At 44.5% G+C, this 18,897-nt stretch overlaps 1 protein-coding gene across 5 annotated transcripts in view; it reads left to right on the plus strand.

Moving 5' to 3' along the window:
* The window catches only part of LOC147722472 (uncharacterized), a 389,233-nt gene that overhangs the window by 103,639 nt on the left and 266,697 nt on the right, over nucleotides 1–18,897 (plus strand). For all 5 annotated transcript variants that reach the window (XM_086964998.1, XM_086964997.1, XM_086965001.1 and 2 more), the window contains one exon: nucleotides 9,352–9,519. In XM_086964998.1, the coding sequence (XP_086821124.1) occupies nucleotides 9,357–9,519 (163 nt within the window). In that variant the 5' untranslated portion in view covers nucleotides 9,352–9,356. The remainder of the gene's footprint in view (nucleotides 1–9,351; nucleotides 9,520–18,897) is intronic.

The following is an 18,897-nucleotide window of genomic DNA, read 5'->3' on the forward strand; positions in this document are numbered from 1 at the left end:
TTGCGAGGAAGAAATATGGAAGCGGTAGGTGTTGGTGTACTAGTTAACTCCAAATCCAATGATTATTGTGTTTCCATTGCCTCCTCGTCGACATCATCATCACGCTCAGCAGCTTCTCGGGATAGGGTCAAAATGTCTCTTTGCTGCATGCCCGCTGGGGCTGAAGTGACCTTTATGATGACTGGCTCGTCGTCATCGTGAGAGGCTTCATCAGCAGCAGTATCCGTCACTTCTTGTTGAGCCTCATCACACTCCATAGCTATGAGTTTTTCGACGACCTTCCTTTTACGCTTAGGTATCTTTGTCAAATCATGGTGTGCCTCACTCTCAGACTGCCGTGATGATGGTTCCCAATCTTCATCCAGATTAAGATCATCAGAAGGAGGTGGGCTTGAAGAAGATGTAGACACCCCCCTTGATCTTTTCCTTGCTAGGGATGTGGAAGACAATGAATGATCATCAGGAGGAGTGGCTTCCTCAGATGATACCTCGGTTTGATTGTCAATTTCCTGATGTGCCCCTACTTCGGGAGGAACAACTATTGTGGGCACTTGTGACCCTCCATGCACCTCTGCTTGCGCTGCCTCTCCTTCCACATGTACTTGGGCTTGTACTTCCACATGGTGTTGTTGTTGCGGCTGTGGTTGTTCAACACTTGTCAGATGAGTTACAACAACCTGTGTTGATTCAGGGACATTGCTGCTACTTTCTTGCGATGAGCCAACATCACTGGTCGATGGTGATTGGAGAAGTACACTGACTGCCTCTGAAGCACTCAAGGGCTTTGACTTAAGTTGGCGTGGTGGTGGAGGCACTGAACCCAATGGAGCGGGGGTGCTGCTCCCAGCTTGGTCCCCAGCAGATCCTGCTGCTGCTGCAGGCGTACATTTTTTTTTGCTCCCAAAAAACGCTGCGGCCGGCACACCAGCCTCCTTGGTAACTTGCTTCTTCTGCTCCTTACTAGCAACTTTCTTGCTAGAGGAGCTACGGAGACCTTTTTTTGGGGCCATCTTCTCCAGAGCAGGTCAGACAGCAGGCCGCAGTTGCACGAATTGTAGAGTTGTCTGAGGCCAGACGTGACGTCGCGTGACGTTATGCTGCACACACACACCGCTGCAGGACTTCTTCCTGGCACTGGTGGTTCTCTTGAGTCTTGTGCACCTAAAAGCAATGGAAGACAGTGGAACATCAGTTCAGTTATACACCCCAAAAAAATCGAAAAATACCAGACAAATCAGCACAATCCCATGCCCTCCATGATGCTTAAATTCAAGACACCCCACAGAAAGACTAGGCACATGCAACACTCACTAGTCACTACCCCTGGTGAAAAGGCCACAACAACAGGCCAAAAAAACGAAAATCACAGAAAAATCAGCACAATCCCAAGCCATCCAGCCCCTCCATGATGTTTAAATTCAAGACAACCCACAGAAAGACTAGGCACATGCACCACTCCCTACCCCCTGGTGAAAAGGCCACAACAGGCCAAAAAACCGAAAATCGCAGAAAAATCAGCACAATCCCAAGCCATCCAGCCCCTCCATGATGTTTAAAATTCAAGACACTCCACAGAAAGACTAGGCCCATGCACCACTCACTACCCCTGGGCATAATGGATGAAAGCTAGGCAAAATGGGTGCAGGCCTGAGAACACTGCCTGCATTCAAAATGGCCCGTCCATCACAGCACATGGCCAGGGCCTGTAGCAGCACTCAAAATGGCCCCCAACCACATGGCCTGTCCACAACAGGCCCAAAAAACGAAAATCACAGAAAAATCAGCACAATCCCATGCCATCCAGCCCCTCCATGATGTTTAAATTCAAGACAACCCACAGAAAGACTAGGCACATGCACCACTCACTACCCCTGGGCATAATGGATGAAAGCTAGGCAAAATGGGTGCAGGCCTGAGAACACTGCCTGCATTCAAAATGCCCCCCTCCATCACAGCACATGGCCAGGGCCTGTAGCAGCACTCAAAATGGCCCCCAACCACATGGCCTGTCCACAACAGGCCAAAACAACGAAAATCACAGAAAAATCAGCACAATCCCATGCCATCCAGCCCCTCCATGATGTTTAAATTCAAGACAACCCACAGAAAGACTAGGCACATGCACCACTCACTACCCCTGGGCATAATGGATGAAAGCTAGGCAAAATGGGTGCAGGCCTGAGAACACTGCCTGCATTCAAAATGGCCCCCTCCATCACAGCACATGGCCAGGGCCTGTAGCAGCACTCAAAATGGCCCCCAACCACATGGCCTGTCCACAATAGGCCAAAAAAACGAAAATCACAGAAAAATCAGCACAATCCCATGCCATCCAGCCCCTCCATGATGTTTAAATTCAAGACAACCCACAGAAAGACTAGGCCCATGCACCACTCACTACTCCTGGGCATAATGGATGAAAACTAGGCAAAATGGGTGCAGGCCTGAGAACACTGCCTGCATTCAAAATGCCCCCCTCCATCACAGCACATGGCCAGGGCCTGTAGCAGCACTCAAAATGGCCCCCAACCACATGGCCTGTCCACAACAGGCCAAAAAAACGAAAATCACAGAAAAATCAGCACAATCCCATGCCATCCAGCCCCTCCATGATGTTTAAATTCAAGACAACCCACAGAAAGACTAGGCCCATGCACCACTCACTACCCCTGGGCATAATGGATGAAAGCTAGGCAAAATGGGTGCAGGCCTGAGAACACTGCCTGCATTCAAAATGCCCCCCTCCATCACAGCACATGGCCAGGGCCTGTAGCAGCACTCAAAATGGCCCCCAACCACATGGCCTGTCCACAACAGGCCAAAAAAACGAAAATCACAGAAAAATCAGCACAATCCCATGCCATCCAGCCCCTCCATGATGTTTAAATTCAAGACAACCCACAGAAAGACTAGGCCCATGCACCACTCACTACCCCTGGGCATAATGGATGAAAGCTAGGCAAAATGGGTGGAGGCCTGAGAACACTGCCTGCATTCAAAATGCCCCCCTCCATCACAGCACATGGCCAGGGCCTGTAGCAGCACTCAAAATGGCCCCCAACCACATGGCCTGTCCACAACAGGCCAAAAAAACGAAAATCACAGAAAAATCAGCACAATCCCATGCCATCCAGCCCCTCCATGATGTTTAAATTCAAGACAACCCACAGAAAGACTAGGCACATGCACAACTCACTACCCAGGGTGAAAAGGCCACAACAGGCCAAAAAAACGAACATCACAGAAAAATCAGCACAATCCCAAGCCATCCAGCCCCTCCATGATGTTTAAATTCAAAACACCCCACAGAAAGACTCAGTGCACCCACCACTGAGTACCCCTGAGCAAAAAGGCCCCAAAACAGCCCAAAAATCGAAAATTCCATAATTGTAGTTGCAGCAACTGTAATGCCCCAAACAAACTTACTTGTGAAATTTCTAATCCAAAAGTGATCCAAAGAAAGTCAAAAAGGCCTCAAATCCAAATATCCAGCAGCATCCACAAAAAGTAATCCTTCCAGCTCCAGATCCAAATGAAAAGTGACCAGGAGATGGACAAAGCACTGGGAGGAGCCTGCTGGACAGGAACAGGAAGTTGAAGACTGTGGGGCACTTCCTTCCTCCCCCCCCCCCTCCCCAAAATGGACTCCTCGCAAAAAAAGTGCAGGCAAATGTCAACCTGAGGAGATATTCAGATAAAAATCATCATTTCCCGAAGGTTTATGCTGCTTGCTGGTGGATTTCTTGTGCAGAATTGCAAATTTTATATTTTCGCGAGTGCGAGATTGTTGCTGCTCGCCGCATCTCAAAGCTCGCAATTGCGAAGTACCGCGATACGTGATCACGGCGTACTCGCGTTGACAAACTCTCGCTGTAAAAGTTGGCAAGCCGCGATTACGTAATTGCGCTTGCCAAATTCCCGCGGGATCCCGCAGCAAGATCCAAAATGGCGCAGCACTCGCAAAATATCAAGAAAAATAACTCGGCAAACGATGAATGACGGGAAGTAAACGCCGCGCGCCGCAAAATTGTATCACCAAGAAAAAAAAAATCTGCTGCGTGCGAATTTGCGGATTTTGCGGGAAATCCGCAAATCCCGCGGATTGCGAATTTCCCGAAAATCCGCAAAATCCGCGAGCGGAACGGATTTTACGCCCATACTTACTGAGGATGCTGTTAAGAGCAAAAATAATGAAGACACAAGCAGTGAGGTTAGATATAGTGAAGTTAGAATGGAGCAGAAGTTATTGTATGCAATAGTTTAGATCTAAATATGATGAATCCTTGACTGAGGACTTAGGCAAGAGTGCAGATTACCACTTTTAGGGTATTACAGTTTACTGGGCTGCATGTTGCCTTCTGTATGCACAGAAGAGAATGCATTTGTTATTTGAGTGCTTGGATGAACAGTGTGATCAAAGTGGGCTTCATATGTTAAGACTTCTGAGGGGCAGTGTGAGTTGAGAGCTGTTGAAAGTTTGTATTATGCGTTGAAGGGCGTGTTAGCAAAGTGGGCTATTGAATGATTGTATTTTGTAGGTCACGGGGAGGGGTCAAGGGTGAAATATTGTTGATAATGAGGTTTATAGAATGATTAGGCAAATAATGGTCGGTGATGGAGAAGTTGTCAAGGGTGATGAAATAATGATAAGTTCAAGTGCTTTTCCATGCAAGTGCTTGGGGTGAGTGGGCATTTGAGAGTGAGACATTGAATATGAGTTAGCTGATAATATTGAGCTGCTGTGATGTTTCAGATGTTAGTTGAAATTGCATAGGATTTAAGAAAGGTAGATGTTTCATGGGAATCCAAGATAGAGTCCAGGTCTTCAAAGAAAGTAAGAGTGGTGGCAGGTAGGCAATCAAAAGCCCCACAATATGAAGTCTGAATGGCGCAATTTGTGTAACAGCAGTATATTCCAGTAATTATGGCAGATAGTCAAGGGGTGGTGATAGTGTGAGAGAAAGAACTTTATGTAGTAGTATTCCAGTGCCATTTCTACTGCACCAGAGAAGAGGCCCAGGTGAGTGGGTGAAGTTGGTCTAGTGTGTGTGGAATGCTTGTAGGGTGGCCATATATTATGGGTCAATCCAGTCCTCAGTGATGGCATTCAAATGGGCTTCAGGAGTTGGAGAGTTATGTTAGTGGTGATGTATTTGGTTTAGCTGCATGTAAAGCTTCAATTTCTAGAGATTCAGTGCCTTCCCAGGAAGAACTTCTCTGATGCTGTGTAGTTTCTTGAAATGCAGTTCTCATGATTCACTTGTTTTCTTTTGGAGAGAGGTATCAAGTGGTTGATTCCTGTGTTCCTTTTTCACGTGCCGAAATGCTGCTTTTTGGTAGGTAAGAGTAAGAAGAGCTGGTGTTCCCAAGGTTATTTCTCTTGAAGAAATTGAGCTGAAGATCATTTGAGTTATTATTTCCTACCTTCCAAGGGAAATTCCATATTTACATTTGACAAAGTATTCACAGTAACAAAGAAGCAAAGAGATGATAATGGCATATGTGAATTCAAGGCCACTATTATGAGGTGAGTCTGCCTCACTGAAACAGACACTCTGCTTCCCTCTGTTTCTAAAAGCAAAAAACCGCCCTCTACGTGCCTACAGGTTGCTAAATGGACCATGGTTGTGATGGAATGTGTGTGTCTCTTGCCCCGCTGCTCCTGTGGGACTTCATTGGAGATCAGAAGATTAGGATGGGGCTTACAATGGTGGCTGTTTTCGAGCATATGAAGATCGCCCATGTCCTCGCCCTTAGCATTCTGTGAGGCAGACTCAGTGTAGTAGATGTTTATCTTCTGTGACAGGTTGGAGCTGGTAGTATGTGTAAGATCTGAGGTAGTGTGACGTTGGGAAAAGCCCTCACTTCCTCAGCATGCCGAATGGCAGCTGGAGAGCTTTGCTGAGGGCATAGAGATGCTTCCCTGCAGCACAAGTAAGTTGTGGTGGACAGGTGAATGAAATCTAATAAAATGGTTGCACAAATTGATTGCCATTTTTTAATTCCAATTCTTTTTTGACAGTTAATTACTTGTATCACAGACTTGAATGGCGGTGTGCTCAAATCCAATATACACAATGGTACTACAGGAACAAAGGTTCTACCAATGGAGAGAGGGGAATGGATTAGGTATCTAATATTGAAGTAAAGGGATAGAACAGGGAAGGAAAGGAAGAACCACCCCTCCCACCCCCAGGAGCAATCTCTATTACTGCTATGAACGATGTGCCTGAAACATGAACAGAATCCAAGCAAGATTATGCCCAGTTTAGGTACAGAGAGGCACTCCGTCCCACATGCTCCTTTCCTTATGGTCACCCACCCTGCTGCAAGTGCATGAGTGTGCCTCACGTCTTCTGACTCTTGGCCTGCTATTATTCTTCAATGTCTATCAGTAACCCATATAGAAGTGGATGTGTTAACAACGCTAGCATTTCTCAAGTAAAGTAAGGTGAACCGATCCAGTACTGTGGGAGCCGTGTTGCAGTTATCGGGGTAATGGAGATCAGGACATTATCCCGGTCGTGATACCCTACTTTGTGGTTGTTTCTGGCCATAATGCCTAACCGGTCGTTAATGATTACAAATGTAAGAATGAGCCCCAGACCTCCTCAAATTTCTGCATTTTGACATTGAATTTGTATATGATTCTTTTCATGGGTGGTCATCCCGTGCACTGTTGGAAAGCCACATATGAAGAAAGGGTGGTGTGTGTGTTTTAAAGTGGTGTAATATCACCTCATTTGCCTCGGCCAGAGCCAATGGAGAGACATTGTTTCGCATGACCAGTCATGATAGGATTGATGTATCAAGCTCCTGGTAAGCCGGTCAGTCTTCTGCACCAAATCCTGTGGATTTCTCCTGGGTAGCATGCCTAAGATGTAGGTAAATCTCAGCATTACGTTCTTTTTAATATTCTGTAGTCTGCCCCAAAGTGACAGTTAAAGTTTAGACCAGTTCGCAAATTCTATTTTTACGTTGTTGATGATGGGGATGAGGTTATCTCTCACTACATTTGTTAGGCTGCTGTTCAGGTACACACCAAGGTATTTTAGGTGGACGAGAAGCCAAATGAACGGTGAGGCCTCTAGCAACACTTCTGTAGTTTTTGGTGTAATCGGCATAGCCACCCACTGACTAATTTATTTTATATTCAAAAAATCTGTAGAATGACTCAGTCACATTCATTCAGGCCAACACAGTCTTCGATGGGTTGGATAGAGCTACCAATATGTTGTCTGCATAATGGAATACTTTCTGTTCTCTCCATCACCATTTGTATCCCACAGATGCGTAATGTACAGCGGATAGTTATGGTGCTATCAAAAATACAGAAGGGAGTGTGTGCAACCCTGTCTTCTTCCCTTCTAATGTCAAAGAAGTGTGAGGTGAAACCCCATATAACACAGAAGCTCTGAGAAAGCAGTGAAGCCAACAGACTTTGTCAATGCATGTGCTACCCAGACCCAATGTCGACCATCACCTTAAACAAATATGGCCACTCCACATGGTCGAAAGCTTTTTCGTCCTTGAGGGAAAATACAAATCTTTTCTTCTTTGGCCTGCATTAGTAGGTGAGAAAGCAGTCTCAAATGCTTTGCAGAAGCACAACCAGGTACATAACCCACCTGTGAAGGATAAATTAAAAGGGGGATATAAATGTTGAGACTTTTGGCCAAGATCTTTATATCCATATTTATAAGGGATATCAGCCGATAGTTAGCACAGTTCAGGAGGTCCCTTCCTGATCTGGTTTTCAGTGAAATCTTGGCCCTATTAAGTTCTGGTAGAGGAGTGTTTGGGGTTTAGATTTCTTGAAACAGTTTGCCCAGCAATAGTAATAAATGGAAGTGGCCCAAATAATATATTCTAATACTTGGATAGCTAAATAGCCATATAAAATTGTGAGGCCAACTACCAATATCTGTGTCACTAGCAGATTACACAGGAGTGTTTATGGTGGCACCCTGTTGAATCTTTTCCTAGCAGGTTTGTATTTTTCACAGAGTGCAGTAAATACTTATCCACAAGTATTGGAAAATTAGTGGGACATGAGTTCGAACTGATCCTTACCTACTGGTATCTAGGAAGTACATCTATGTTAAAAGGCAGCTTTGATAAAGACAATTTTGCAAACCCTCAATTCATCTAGTAAACGCTATGGGGGTTATCGTTTGTTGCTTTTAAAGTTGTTTATTGTGGTGAAGCGGTCCCCACAATTACAAAGGGGATTATTATATGGTGGACTTATGGTGATTGAGCTTAGGAGGAAGTTGAAGTGTTAGCATTGCGATCCGTGCTACTGAACCGGTGTGATGTTTTGAGTGCTCCCCAAGGGACTCTTAAATGCAATGCCTAAACGACTATGTAAGGCATTAGGGAAAAGTTGTAAAGCAAAATCCATGGATTTGCATAAAGAAAATAATGTAGCACAACTCTGAAACATATAATAATTATTTGTATCACTATGAAAAATAGCTGCATAGTAATTATCTGTTAATGTACTTTAGTGGGCGATAAACAGATTTTTCCTAAATTTCCATTGAGTCAACCCCTCTTCCAAGTGATTTGTGATAGCTCTCTTGCATATCCCAACAAGCAAGGAGATGTGACCTTGTGGCTTGGGATCGGAAACAATTCGCCACATCTTGTTTTACTCTTTTGGTTGCAGCTATTTCAAAGTTGTCAACTCCTGTTGTCATTAAGTGATATCCATTACGATCTGATAAATACAAATATACAACGAATGATGAATGTAGCATTTACAAAGATCAGAACCGTCCTTATTAGGTCTGGCCTAGAGCAGACCGCTTCAGTTGTTTTTCCTGCCTCATGTTTCTCAAATAATTAATATTAAAATGACATACATATAAGCATAAATACAGGGGCTTTTATTCAATCTCCTTCATCCATTGGTCTGTTCAAGTGCCGTTCACATTTTCCTTCCACCTACCATAGCATACAGCTTGAGGCAGTGGGTCAGCCCACTTCAATCATTGGCTACCTGGCATTGTGGGTGATGGTACTTTGCCTGATCACATGTCCCCTGCCATCAGAAAAAAAGTGAATTCTGTGTCTCACTAATGGGCACCCCCTCACCTTTTTGGCAATTATTTTGCATATTCTAACAAAAAAAGCATGCTTGTCAAAGCCATATTAATTAGCTTTACCAGTGCCTGATAAAATATGGATTATTATTTTCCTGCTTTTTGAGTATGTCTTTTTAAAATGCTTGCTTACTGATATATGTTATCTCGTCTTTCATATATGTACATATTCTATGGTTTCCAATAACATGAATCAAAGTACAAATAGAATAAAAAAATGCATTTCCTTTTTTTTTGGGGGCAGATAAGATGAATGTTCTAACTGAAAGGCATGGAACCATCATGACAATTGGGATCAATAGACCTGAAGCCCGAAATGCGGTGAACTATCAGACAGCATCCGAGCTGGTGCAGGCATTTGAGTCCTTTGAAAAGGATACTTCACTCACAGCAGCTGTATTTCATGGAATAGGTAAGGCATATGTCCGAAGTAGCTACATCCTAAAATTAATTGCATTTGTACTATATAGTTAGTTAAAAAAATACTTTATTTGATTTGGTTTAAATCATACAAAGAGCGGGTTAACCGCTAAAAACACATGAGCACTTTAAGATTCATATATAAATGCTGGTTAATTAGTAAACTTTTCATTTTAAACTTTTTGATCCATAAAATAAAAGAAGCGAAGGTACAATTAGTGCCTTTTAGTCTTATGAAATTGTTCTAGCTTAATGAATTGAATTCTATTTCTTTGAAAAAAGTCTATACATTTACTGTGTCCAGTTCTGTGTTCTTCTTTTCTAGCGCTTTTGCAGCTAGCGTTAAGAGCTTTAATGATTTACATGCCAATTGCACTGTTGACCCAACTAAACATTTTATTACTGCTAATCTGCATGTCCTTATCTGTTCTTTTATCAATAGCGGCCGCAGCAATCTTTTCCGTTCAGATAACAATGCTGGACAAATGCAGAGTAGATGGAGCACAGATTTGCCGCCTTGTCCGCAAAGGCGACAGTCCATTGAGGTCCATGTGCATTTCCATTTGGGAGTTAAATCTTTAGTTGGATACACTCCCAGTCTCAGTAGGATTAATTGATGTTTCATTCGGTTTACAAAATGTTCCGAAAGGTATGGTTGGGGCTTTAGCTTTTTATATGTCGGCAGAACCGTCCATGCATTCGTTTTCGTGGACAGCGTGGCTTTATCCTGGTCTTGGGACATTTGGTTAACTGTTTTGTTTACCGATTGTTTGAACTCCGAATAGGACGGTATGGTCCGCCACGCTTCCTCTAATTTTAAAGCCTCAATCGATTTTCTTAGGTACGAATAAACCGAATTAGTCAGTTTTGATTGCTTTTCGACCTCCAGCCAGCAGTAGTGTGCCAGGGAGTCGTCCTCTGCTGCACGCATTCTCCAGTAGTATTTGACCAGCGCTCCCTGTCTTGTCATGGTCTGATTTTTTTAGCCCAAACTCTAGTGTTATCCGGTCTTGTGAGATATGGCGCGGGATGTTGAATGTTTTTTTTGAAGAGGCTAATTTGGGCGATGTTCAAGGATGTTGCGTCCTTTGCATTGAATAGTTCGGAACCATATATGATTGCAGGTAGAAATTTTGATGCCACGACTTTTAATAAGTGAGTGGTGGATCTGACACTGAGTTTTCTTTGCAGGGTTTTAAATGCAAACAGTAGTTGTTTAGCCTTAGTTTTCCGATGTTCTTGGTGTTGCTTGTAGTTAAGATGGTTATCCAAAGTCAATCCTAAGTACTTGTATGTCTCCTCGCGGTCCAAACTATTGCTGTTAATCGTCCAGATGAATTTTGGTATTTTTTTCCGAGGACTAGAAAAACACATGACCTTTGTTTTTGAAAAATTTATCTGAAGTTGGTTTAGGTCTGTGTATTCTGCCAGTTTGTTTATTAGTCGTTGTAGGCCTCGAGGCGTTTGGGAGAGCAACACAATATCGTCTGCATATTGCAAGCTTACTGTTCTCACGTTCCCCAATTTTGGAGGATCGCCCAGTGTTGTACGTAGGTGGTTATCTAGGTCGGCTGTGAATATATTAAATAAACAGGGGGCCAAGACACACCCCTGTTTCAGACCATTCGTGGTGGTGATTTTGTTTGTTAGACTTCGTCCGTCTCCCAATTTAATTTGAACCCATGTTTTCTAGTAAAGGTCTATGATTGCGTTCAATAGGTTTCTTGGTGCGCCCCAGGATTCCATTCCGGCACGAAAGCCTGTCTGTGTGTTGGGAATCAGTTGGATGTTATCCACCCAGTCTTCTAGATCCTTGAGCAGGTTTGCAGCGTAGATTTTTGCCTCAACGTCTATGAGGGCTATTAGCCTATAGTTTGAGGGGTTTGCACGAGCCCCTGATTTGAATATTGGGTGCAATATACTTCCTCGCCAGGAATCATGGATAGTGTGGGATTCCAATATTTTGTCAAATAGTATGGCTAGGTATTTGGACCAGAATTGTGGATCTTTTTTGAATAGGGCGTTTGGCAGCCCGTTTGGTCCTGGCGCCCCATCTGATCTCTGCTTTTTTAAGATGTTCATTACTTGTTTTTGTGAGGTCTGGATGTCGATGACTGGTTGGTCAGACCCTGAAATTTCCGATTCAATTTGCTGCAATTTTCCTTCCTTTTTATTTTGTGAGTTGCTGTAGTTTATCCGGTGCGAGTTGCTGGTCGTATGGTTTTGTGCCTGCGAGGTTTGTTTCAATGTTTCTGGCACCCTCTGCTCTTTTGTACTATATGATTTCCTATTAAATGTGTGTCTGAGAAACAGAGATTTCTTCTGTTATGAATTCAAAGGATTGTGCTTTGTGCAAGAAGATTACTAAAATCACTGTAGTGGCAATTAATAATAGTACAAACCTTATCTGATAGAGAGACGTCTAGCCGCATTTTCCTATTCCCCAAATCACAGACTGGATGCTGAAAATCTTGAGCATCAGTAGGTGGTGTCAAATGGCTCCTCATTGGAGTCCAGTGCTTAATTTGAGCTGGTGATAGCCAGTGCTAATCACCCACATTTAATTCATTTCCAGTCCTCGGCACTGGTACCTAATCGTTTTCTCGTGCTCGGCACTGATACTTAATCTTTTACCAGTGCTCGGCATCAGAACTTAATTGTCAACACCACACTTAGGACAGTTTCCATCGAGACTAACTCTGAGCCATTTGGGTCTGATGACCTCTTGCATCCTGCCGAGGACGTATGCTCGGTGGCGTATGAGGCCTCTGCAGTGGGATCTGAAGTCAACGTGAACACAGCATGAGGGGAATCTCTCCGAGCTGGTCCAGATTTCAAGGGAGACAGCAAAAAGATCTGCGGTGGTGGTTCAAGTGCCACTTTTGAGTCATCTGCAGACTTCTCTCCCGTCCCCCACCCAGTGCTGACAGCGATGACCGATGCATTGCTTCTGGGCTGGGCCTGCCATCTACGAGAGTTTGAGAACAGAGGGGCTGATTACGATGTAGGGCGGATCGCCACCGCATTTCCCTCCGCCCACCACCCATTTCCCCAGCCATATTAGTATGGCGGGGGGACCCCAGCGGATGGAAAGACCGTCCACCGGTTTTCTGCTGGTTGACCAGTCGGAAAAGGGGCTAGATATGGTGGCGGTGTCTGCTAGACACCGCCATCCATATTAGTATGGGTGCGGGAAGTAGCGTTTCCGTGGCGGCAATGCTGCCACGGAAAGGCATGCAGATTTTGCTGTTGGGGGTCCGTTGCGGGCCCCCAGGTTATTGGGGGTGTGGGGGTGCACATGGGGGGGTACCTATGGTACCCCCCTACATTCCCATGGACCAGGTGGCAGGTACCACACAGTGCCTGTCACCTTGTGCATGACAATGAACAGTGCATTCCCAGCATTGTGGCGGGCGGTGCTGTGAGTACCGCCCACCACAATGCTAGGAATAGAGGATGCCACCGCCACGGTGGCGGTGGCAATGGCATCCTAATTGCAGGTGCGGGACTGCCGCACCACTGGCGGCCAGTCCCAGCACCGCCAGGGTGGCAGGCGGGCGGACGAAAGTCCGTCCGCCATCCTAATCGGCCCCAGATTCTCTATCAAAGACTTGGCTCCACATCACTCTTTTGGAACTGAGAGCCATTCGCATGGTATTGAAAGCTTTCACATCAAAGAGAAGCTGATCCAGGTGGTCACGGACAGCACCACTACACTGTGGTACAGCACAAGCAGAGTTGAATATTGTCATGCCTCCTATGCGAGGAGGATCTGCGGCTCTGAACATTGCTGAAATGTCAGGAGAGTTAGGCTGATCTTGCAGCACTTAGCAGGATCTCTAAATTCAGCTGTCGATGCCTCTCAGACAGAGAATTATGCTTGCATATGAAGGTGGCTCAAGGTCGTTTTCAAGACTGAAATTAACCTTGGCTAGATCTATTTGCCACCAACGAGTATTAAAAATGTGAGCAATATTGTGTGCTGGAGTTCCCAAATCGCCTCTCGCTCAGTGACTCATTACCGACTAGAATGGAATACAGGGCTCCTATATTGCTCTCTGCCGATACATCTCCCTTCAAACTTCTGAAAAAGTACAGAACTGATAGAGTCCAAGTCATCCTGGTGGCTCCGTATTGGGAGAGGAGACTCTGGTATCCAAAACTCCTGAGCATATGCATCTGTTTCTGATCAGGCTGCACTTTTGGCTAGATCTACTGTTGCAGCATGCAGCATCCAAACCTGCGCACACTCCACTTCCATGCTTGGAGATTGAGCAACAACAGTTGAGGGTCTTCAACCTTCCTCCCGAAGTCTGTGATGCCATCTTGGCAGCCAGGCATCCATCAACAAAAACTGTTTATGCCTGTGTTGGGACAAGTTTGTGGCTGGGTGCACTGAGGAGCAAATTAATGCACTGTCTGTACCACTGGCCGAAGTGTTGTTTACTTTGTCCATAGCCTAGCAAGTTCTTGCTTTAGGCAAAGTTAAGGGGTATCTGTTTGCCATCTCAGCACCTCACCCCAACAAGGAGGAAGAGAGACTCCACCGCCTGGACCCTAAAAGCACCCTGTCATTCTATATTGATTGTACCAAAGAATGCCAGGTGAATGATCCTCTCTTAGTAGGGTTCACAGGCACGAAGAAGGTGAAGGCAGTGCAGAAATAGACCATCTCCAGATGGTGTGCAGTAAGATCTGTTATTCACCAGCCAAAAAACAAACCTCTAAGGGTTTGCAGGCTCGTTCTACCAGAGACAAGCTACGTCTACTGTGTTAGCTTGTGGAGTCAATTTCATGGATATCAGCCAGGCTGCTGCATGGGTATCCTTGCACAGGTTTATCAAACACTACTTGCTTGACAGTCTGGTCCATTGCGATGGGTACTTTGACTGTTCAGTGCTCAATGACTTTTTGGTCTGAGCCAGTCCGCAGGCCCACTTCAGGGGAGGTATTCTAAGGTAAGGATTTTGTAGCTAGAAGTCTCAATCAAATGAATAAATTACTTACCTTCGGTAAATACATATTTGGTAGAGACTCTATTTAGCCGCAGATTCCTTACTAACCCTTCCATCATCTCTATTCTGTGAACTGGACTTTTGTGACTAAATTGGTTCTTATAGACCCTTAGAATCTACACACTGGTCAATCATCTTTCTGACGTGGCTCCATGCTTCTAGCGCGGAAATAGTCACATGTAAGAAACTTATGTCAGCTCACTGGGGTTATACCTATATAGGCACTGCACACATCACATCCAGTATGGACGACTCTTATGATGCCGAGCCGTACAACACCAACTACCGGCATGCAGGGACATTGCTCAAAATGTTCTACATCAAACCTGGGAGTGTTCTAAGGTAAGGAATATGTAGCTAGGCAGTCTCTACAGATAAGGCATTATAAGGTAACTTGTTTATTAATATAGCACCTCATGATTTTGATGTATCTGTAATGTTGCAAACAGATATCCCAGTTTGATGGTACTTAATATATTGACCACTCAACAAAGAACCCTAAGTTGGCCATGCTGGGATTCAAACCTGTGACGTGAAACTCACACCAAATGCTAACTGGTCTGGCAGCTTCCAAGAGCTGACACAGATATGTCATACTTATTGTTGTGTAGCTGGCTACCTGTTCCCAACATATGGCACAATTGCCATTCACCTCCTTAGACCAAAGAGACTTATATCTCTGCCACATCCTCCTGATTGGGATCCTTGTTATAAAAAAAAATATTCTCAGTGGAAACTTGGAATGATAAACTCCTTTTACAGGCACTGAACACTTTTCAAAATCAAGATTCATTGACTGTCACTATAGTAAAGACTGACCTTTGGGGTCTAGAGTAGCAAATGCGATGCTAAGGCCATCTTTGAGGGGATTCTTAATTCTATTGATGTCAGTAACAACAGTTCTCAGCCCATCCCAGTTGTGAGACACTTGGTGTTCCAAAGAACTGTTATTTTTCACACTTTCTAAAGGGGGTCTCACTTGTAATAGCAAGGATTTCCTCACTCCAAAATGACCTATAGCTCTGAGCTACTTGTGATGAGAGCCTAAATCGATTGCATGAATCGTATTGGCTGCTTTGAAGGTGTGAACCCAGACCTAAAAGTTCTTTGAAAGGTAGAGTCACCAATATCCTCTTACCTTTGGTAAAGTTGCTAAATCCTGATGTGTATTCCTCAGTGTTATTGGACAGTTATACTTTTTTAAATGCATCATTTAACACAACTTTTGCAAAAGCAGCCTTTTAGATTAACACCCATACCCCAAAAATCTCTTTTTTACTCGAAGTGCTCCTTTTTTGGGACTGCATATGGTAATACTACTTTTTAAAATGATCATCTAAAGGCTTGTTTTGAGCTTATACTTACAACATGGACCCACGAGGAACACTGGGGGTCTGCAAAGCCTACTCAAGTGGTCTGCGACTGCCTAGAAAATTAATTTATATTAATAAAGTGTATATACATACATTCTGTAAATGTGAAGAAATATGAAATTGGAGGTTGAAAATTAAGTTAATATCCTCATACTGATTTGTGGGAGCAGCGCAAGTTCATCAAACAGAATAAGTATGGATGATGAGTATCCTCAATTGATAATAGGAAAACTCCAAGCTTTCTATTACATTGTTTTGATTTTTGCATGTTTGTTTATGAATAAAATAAAATATTTAATCATTTGTGTATATGATGGATGCTTGTTTTGGATAATTTGTGTATTGTTTTGCAGTTCATATCATTGAAAATGCGTGTGCTGGGGTATTCAGCTTCCAGTAATGACTCAGTGGGGATCCCCGGGTTCCAGTAATGCATCAGTGGGGGTCCCTGGGTACCAGTAATGATTCAGTCGGGTCTCTAGGTTCCAGTAATAATTAAGTGGGAGTCCACAGATGTCAAAATGTTAAGAACCACTGCACTTTTCATTTAGCACATTGTGATGGTCACAACTGCTTTACGTGGAATGGTGAATATATTTCCATGGCTGTAGTGAATCCGTTGATGAATGTGCAGTGATGTGTTTCCTTGAGTTCCTGCTTTGCATTTTCTCACACTCATCCCACACCATTATCTTCATCCTCCCCTGCTAGTCACTAATGCTATTGATACTACTTAACTTGTAGTCTGCTTCTCATTCACATCTCTTCTACGGGGCAAGGAAGCAATGAAGCAAACCTTGGGATTTTAGGAACGAGTAAACTCTCTCAGGGTAAGCCAGAGATCGAACCTAGGTAGCTCTCCTGGTAGCTCTAAAATGTGAGTTATCCCAGCAGCTATCTGTACAGTGACCTTTATTAAGATTACCTGTAATATATGTGGTTCCTGCCCCCACACCCCTTCTCTCCTGCTCCGGACTCCTGTCTCTCCAGCCTTCACACTGATGAATCATCTGCACAACTGCATTCACACAAACATTTGTTGTGCAATAGCACAGAAATAAATAAAGAATCCCTGAGACATGCAACTCCTGTTTAAAAGACAAATAAATGCTGCAGTAAAGGTTGGTCTTTCAAAATAACACTAGTAAAACATAAGGGTACCAAAATTACTCCCATTGTGACAGTGATTCCCTTGCAATCGATACCTTTTTAAGGTTTACATGTACTCAGCATACACAGTTTGGCTGGCCACTTCTAACAGCAGATTCCTCACCTTTTCAATATTACACCAGGCATCAGACTGAATCCGGAAGATATCAAGCAGTACCCTGTGCGCCCACAGGTGGTGCCATGCTGCTCTGTGCTGATGCTGCTCCTCTGTGGAAGTATTGAGGCCCTATATAGGCACCACCATTCCCGCTGACCTTGGTTCCAACGAACGTGGATTCAAAGTAACCCTCTTCTCTTCAAGACTAATTTTTAAACCTTTTTCTGTATTTTTCTACATTGTGCGAAGGATAATGTCACCACCCAAATTTACAAGGTATAAACTTTGTGGGAAATGTCTGTGACTGACTCACACATGCCTAGGGTTGGAGCTCGACTTCTCGGCCTGCTTTGATTGTGCCTTTGTGCACCCCAGAGCCATCCAGGATCAGGAAGTGAAGGTGTTCCCCATGAAGCAATGCAAGACTCCACGCCTTGAATGTTTGTGGTCCTAGGGGACATCCCGCTTCTAGTCCCGAGGTTGGTTGCATGACATATCATTGTTGAGGTTTAGATCTTCGGATAAGTCAAAGAAAATGCACAAGAAGTTCAAGTGGGATTAGACCCATTCCTGCCACTATTGATTTCCTGAGAAGGTAGCAAGGGCTCGCCCTGTCTTCTGGTCTTGCTCTTGAAGCCATTCCCTTCAGAGACAATTTAACCCTTGTCGTGCAGCGACCCAAATTTCCGGGTCTTTCGGTGACGCTGCTGCAAGTCAAAGAACTCCATAAAGTCAAGCTGCAGCTTTTTGGCACGGTACTATCTTCCTTTGGTGCGTCTTTAAGGCCCACAGGAGCCAAGAGGCCTCCTAACTTGGCTTAGGCTGGCGAGTCTGGTCTTTTCGCTGGTTGGGCCACACTAGTTTTGTTCTGGGTTCCGCAAAGACTTCTGTACCGGCTTAATCTCCGGCACTCCAACCGACTCCGGAACATGATCCACTGAAGCCAGTGTCATTGACACCAGACGATGCAGCCAACTCATATTTCTATCCAACGCCGAGATGGTACTGCCCCAATCGACTGAGGCAACAGGCTGCCTTGAGGATTCACAGCCTAATGACCACCCCTCTGAGTCCGACACAGTGCCACTACCCCTTGGAAGAGCTCATGTCCTACAATAATTGTTTGGCACAAATTCAATATTGGTGGCTATGATGCTGGGGACAAGTTTGGCCATCCCAGTTATGTGAACAGTTGGCATTAAAGCCTTCAAAATACCAATGATCTAGATACTTCTCCAGGCAATATATTGGTTTCGCCTTACGGCCCTGCCAATGAGGAAAGTGTCTCCTTTGCGATAGCTGTGCAGAGGTGACCGAGGATTTTGATCTCCAAGTCCCTGCTCAGAAAGTTAACACCAATGTCCTAACGGAGGTGCTTCAGCCTTTACAAACAAGTTTACTTGACTACAACAAGGCTCTTACAGACACACTTTTGGGGACAGGGGTTAAATCCTCTTCAAGCCCCCGTAAATCAGCAAGTTGGCAGACGTGTGAAGCAAGTCTTGATGAATATTGTTAGACCTGGCACCTTGGCGTGAGTTTCCCTTCCACTTTTTGCTGATGTGCCTCAGATGTTTTGCTGGTGTTCGATGCTCAGGGCACTGCGCCACGGCCAATCCGTGCCGCAGTGCAAGTGCTCCCAATGTAAAGTGTATGTGTAATTGATTTCCACAATTGGATTATTTGGTTTACTGTTAGTCCCCAGTAAAGTGCAC

This window comes from Lissotriton vulgaris, chromosome 4_1, assembly GCF_964263255.1.
Source record: "Lissotriton vulgaris chromosome 4_1, aLisVul1.2, whole genome shotgun sequence".
Classification (NCBI taxonomy): Eukaryota; Metazoa; Chordata; class Amphibia; order Caudata; family Salamandridae; genus Lissotriton; species Lissotriton vulgaris.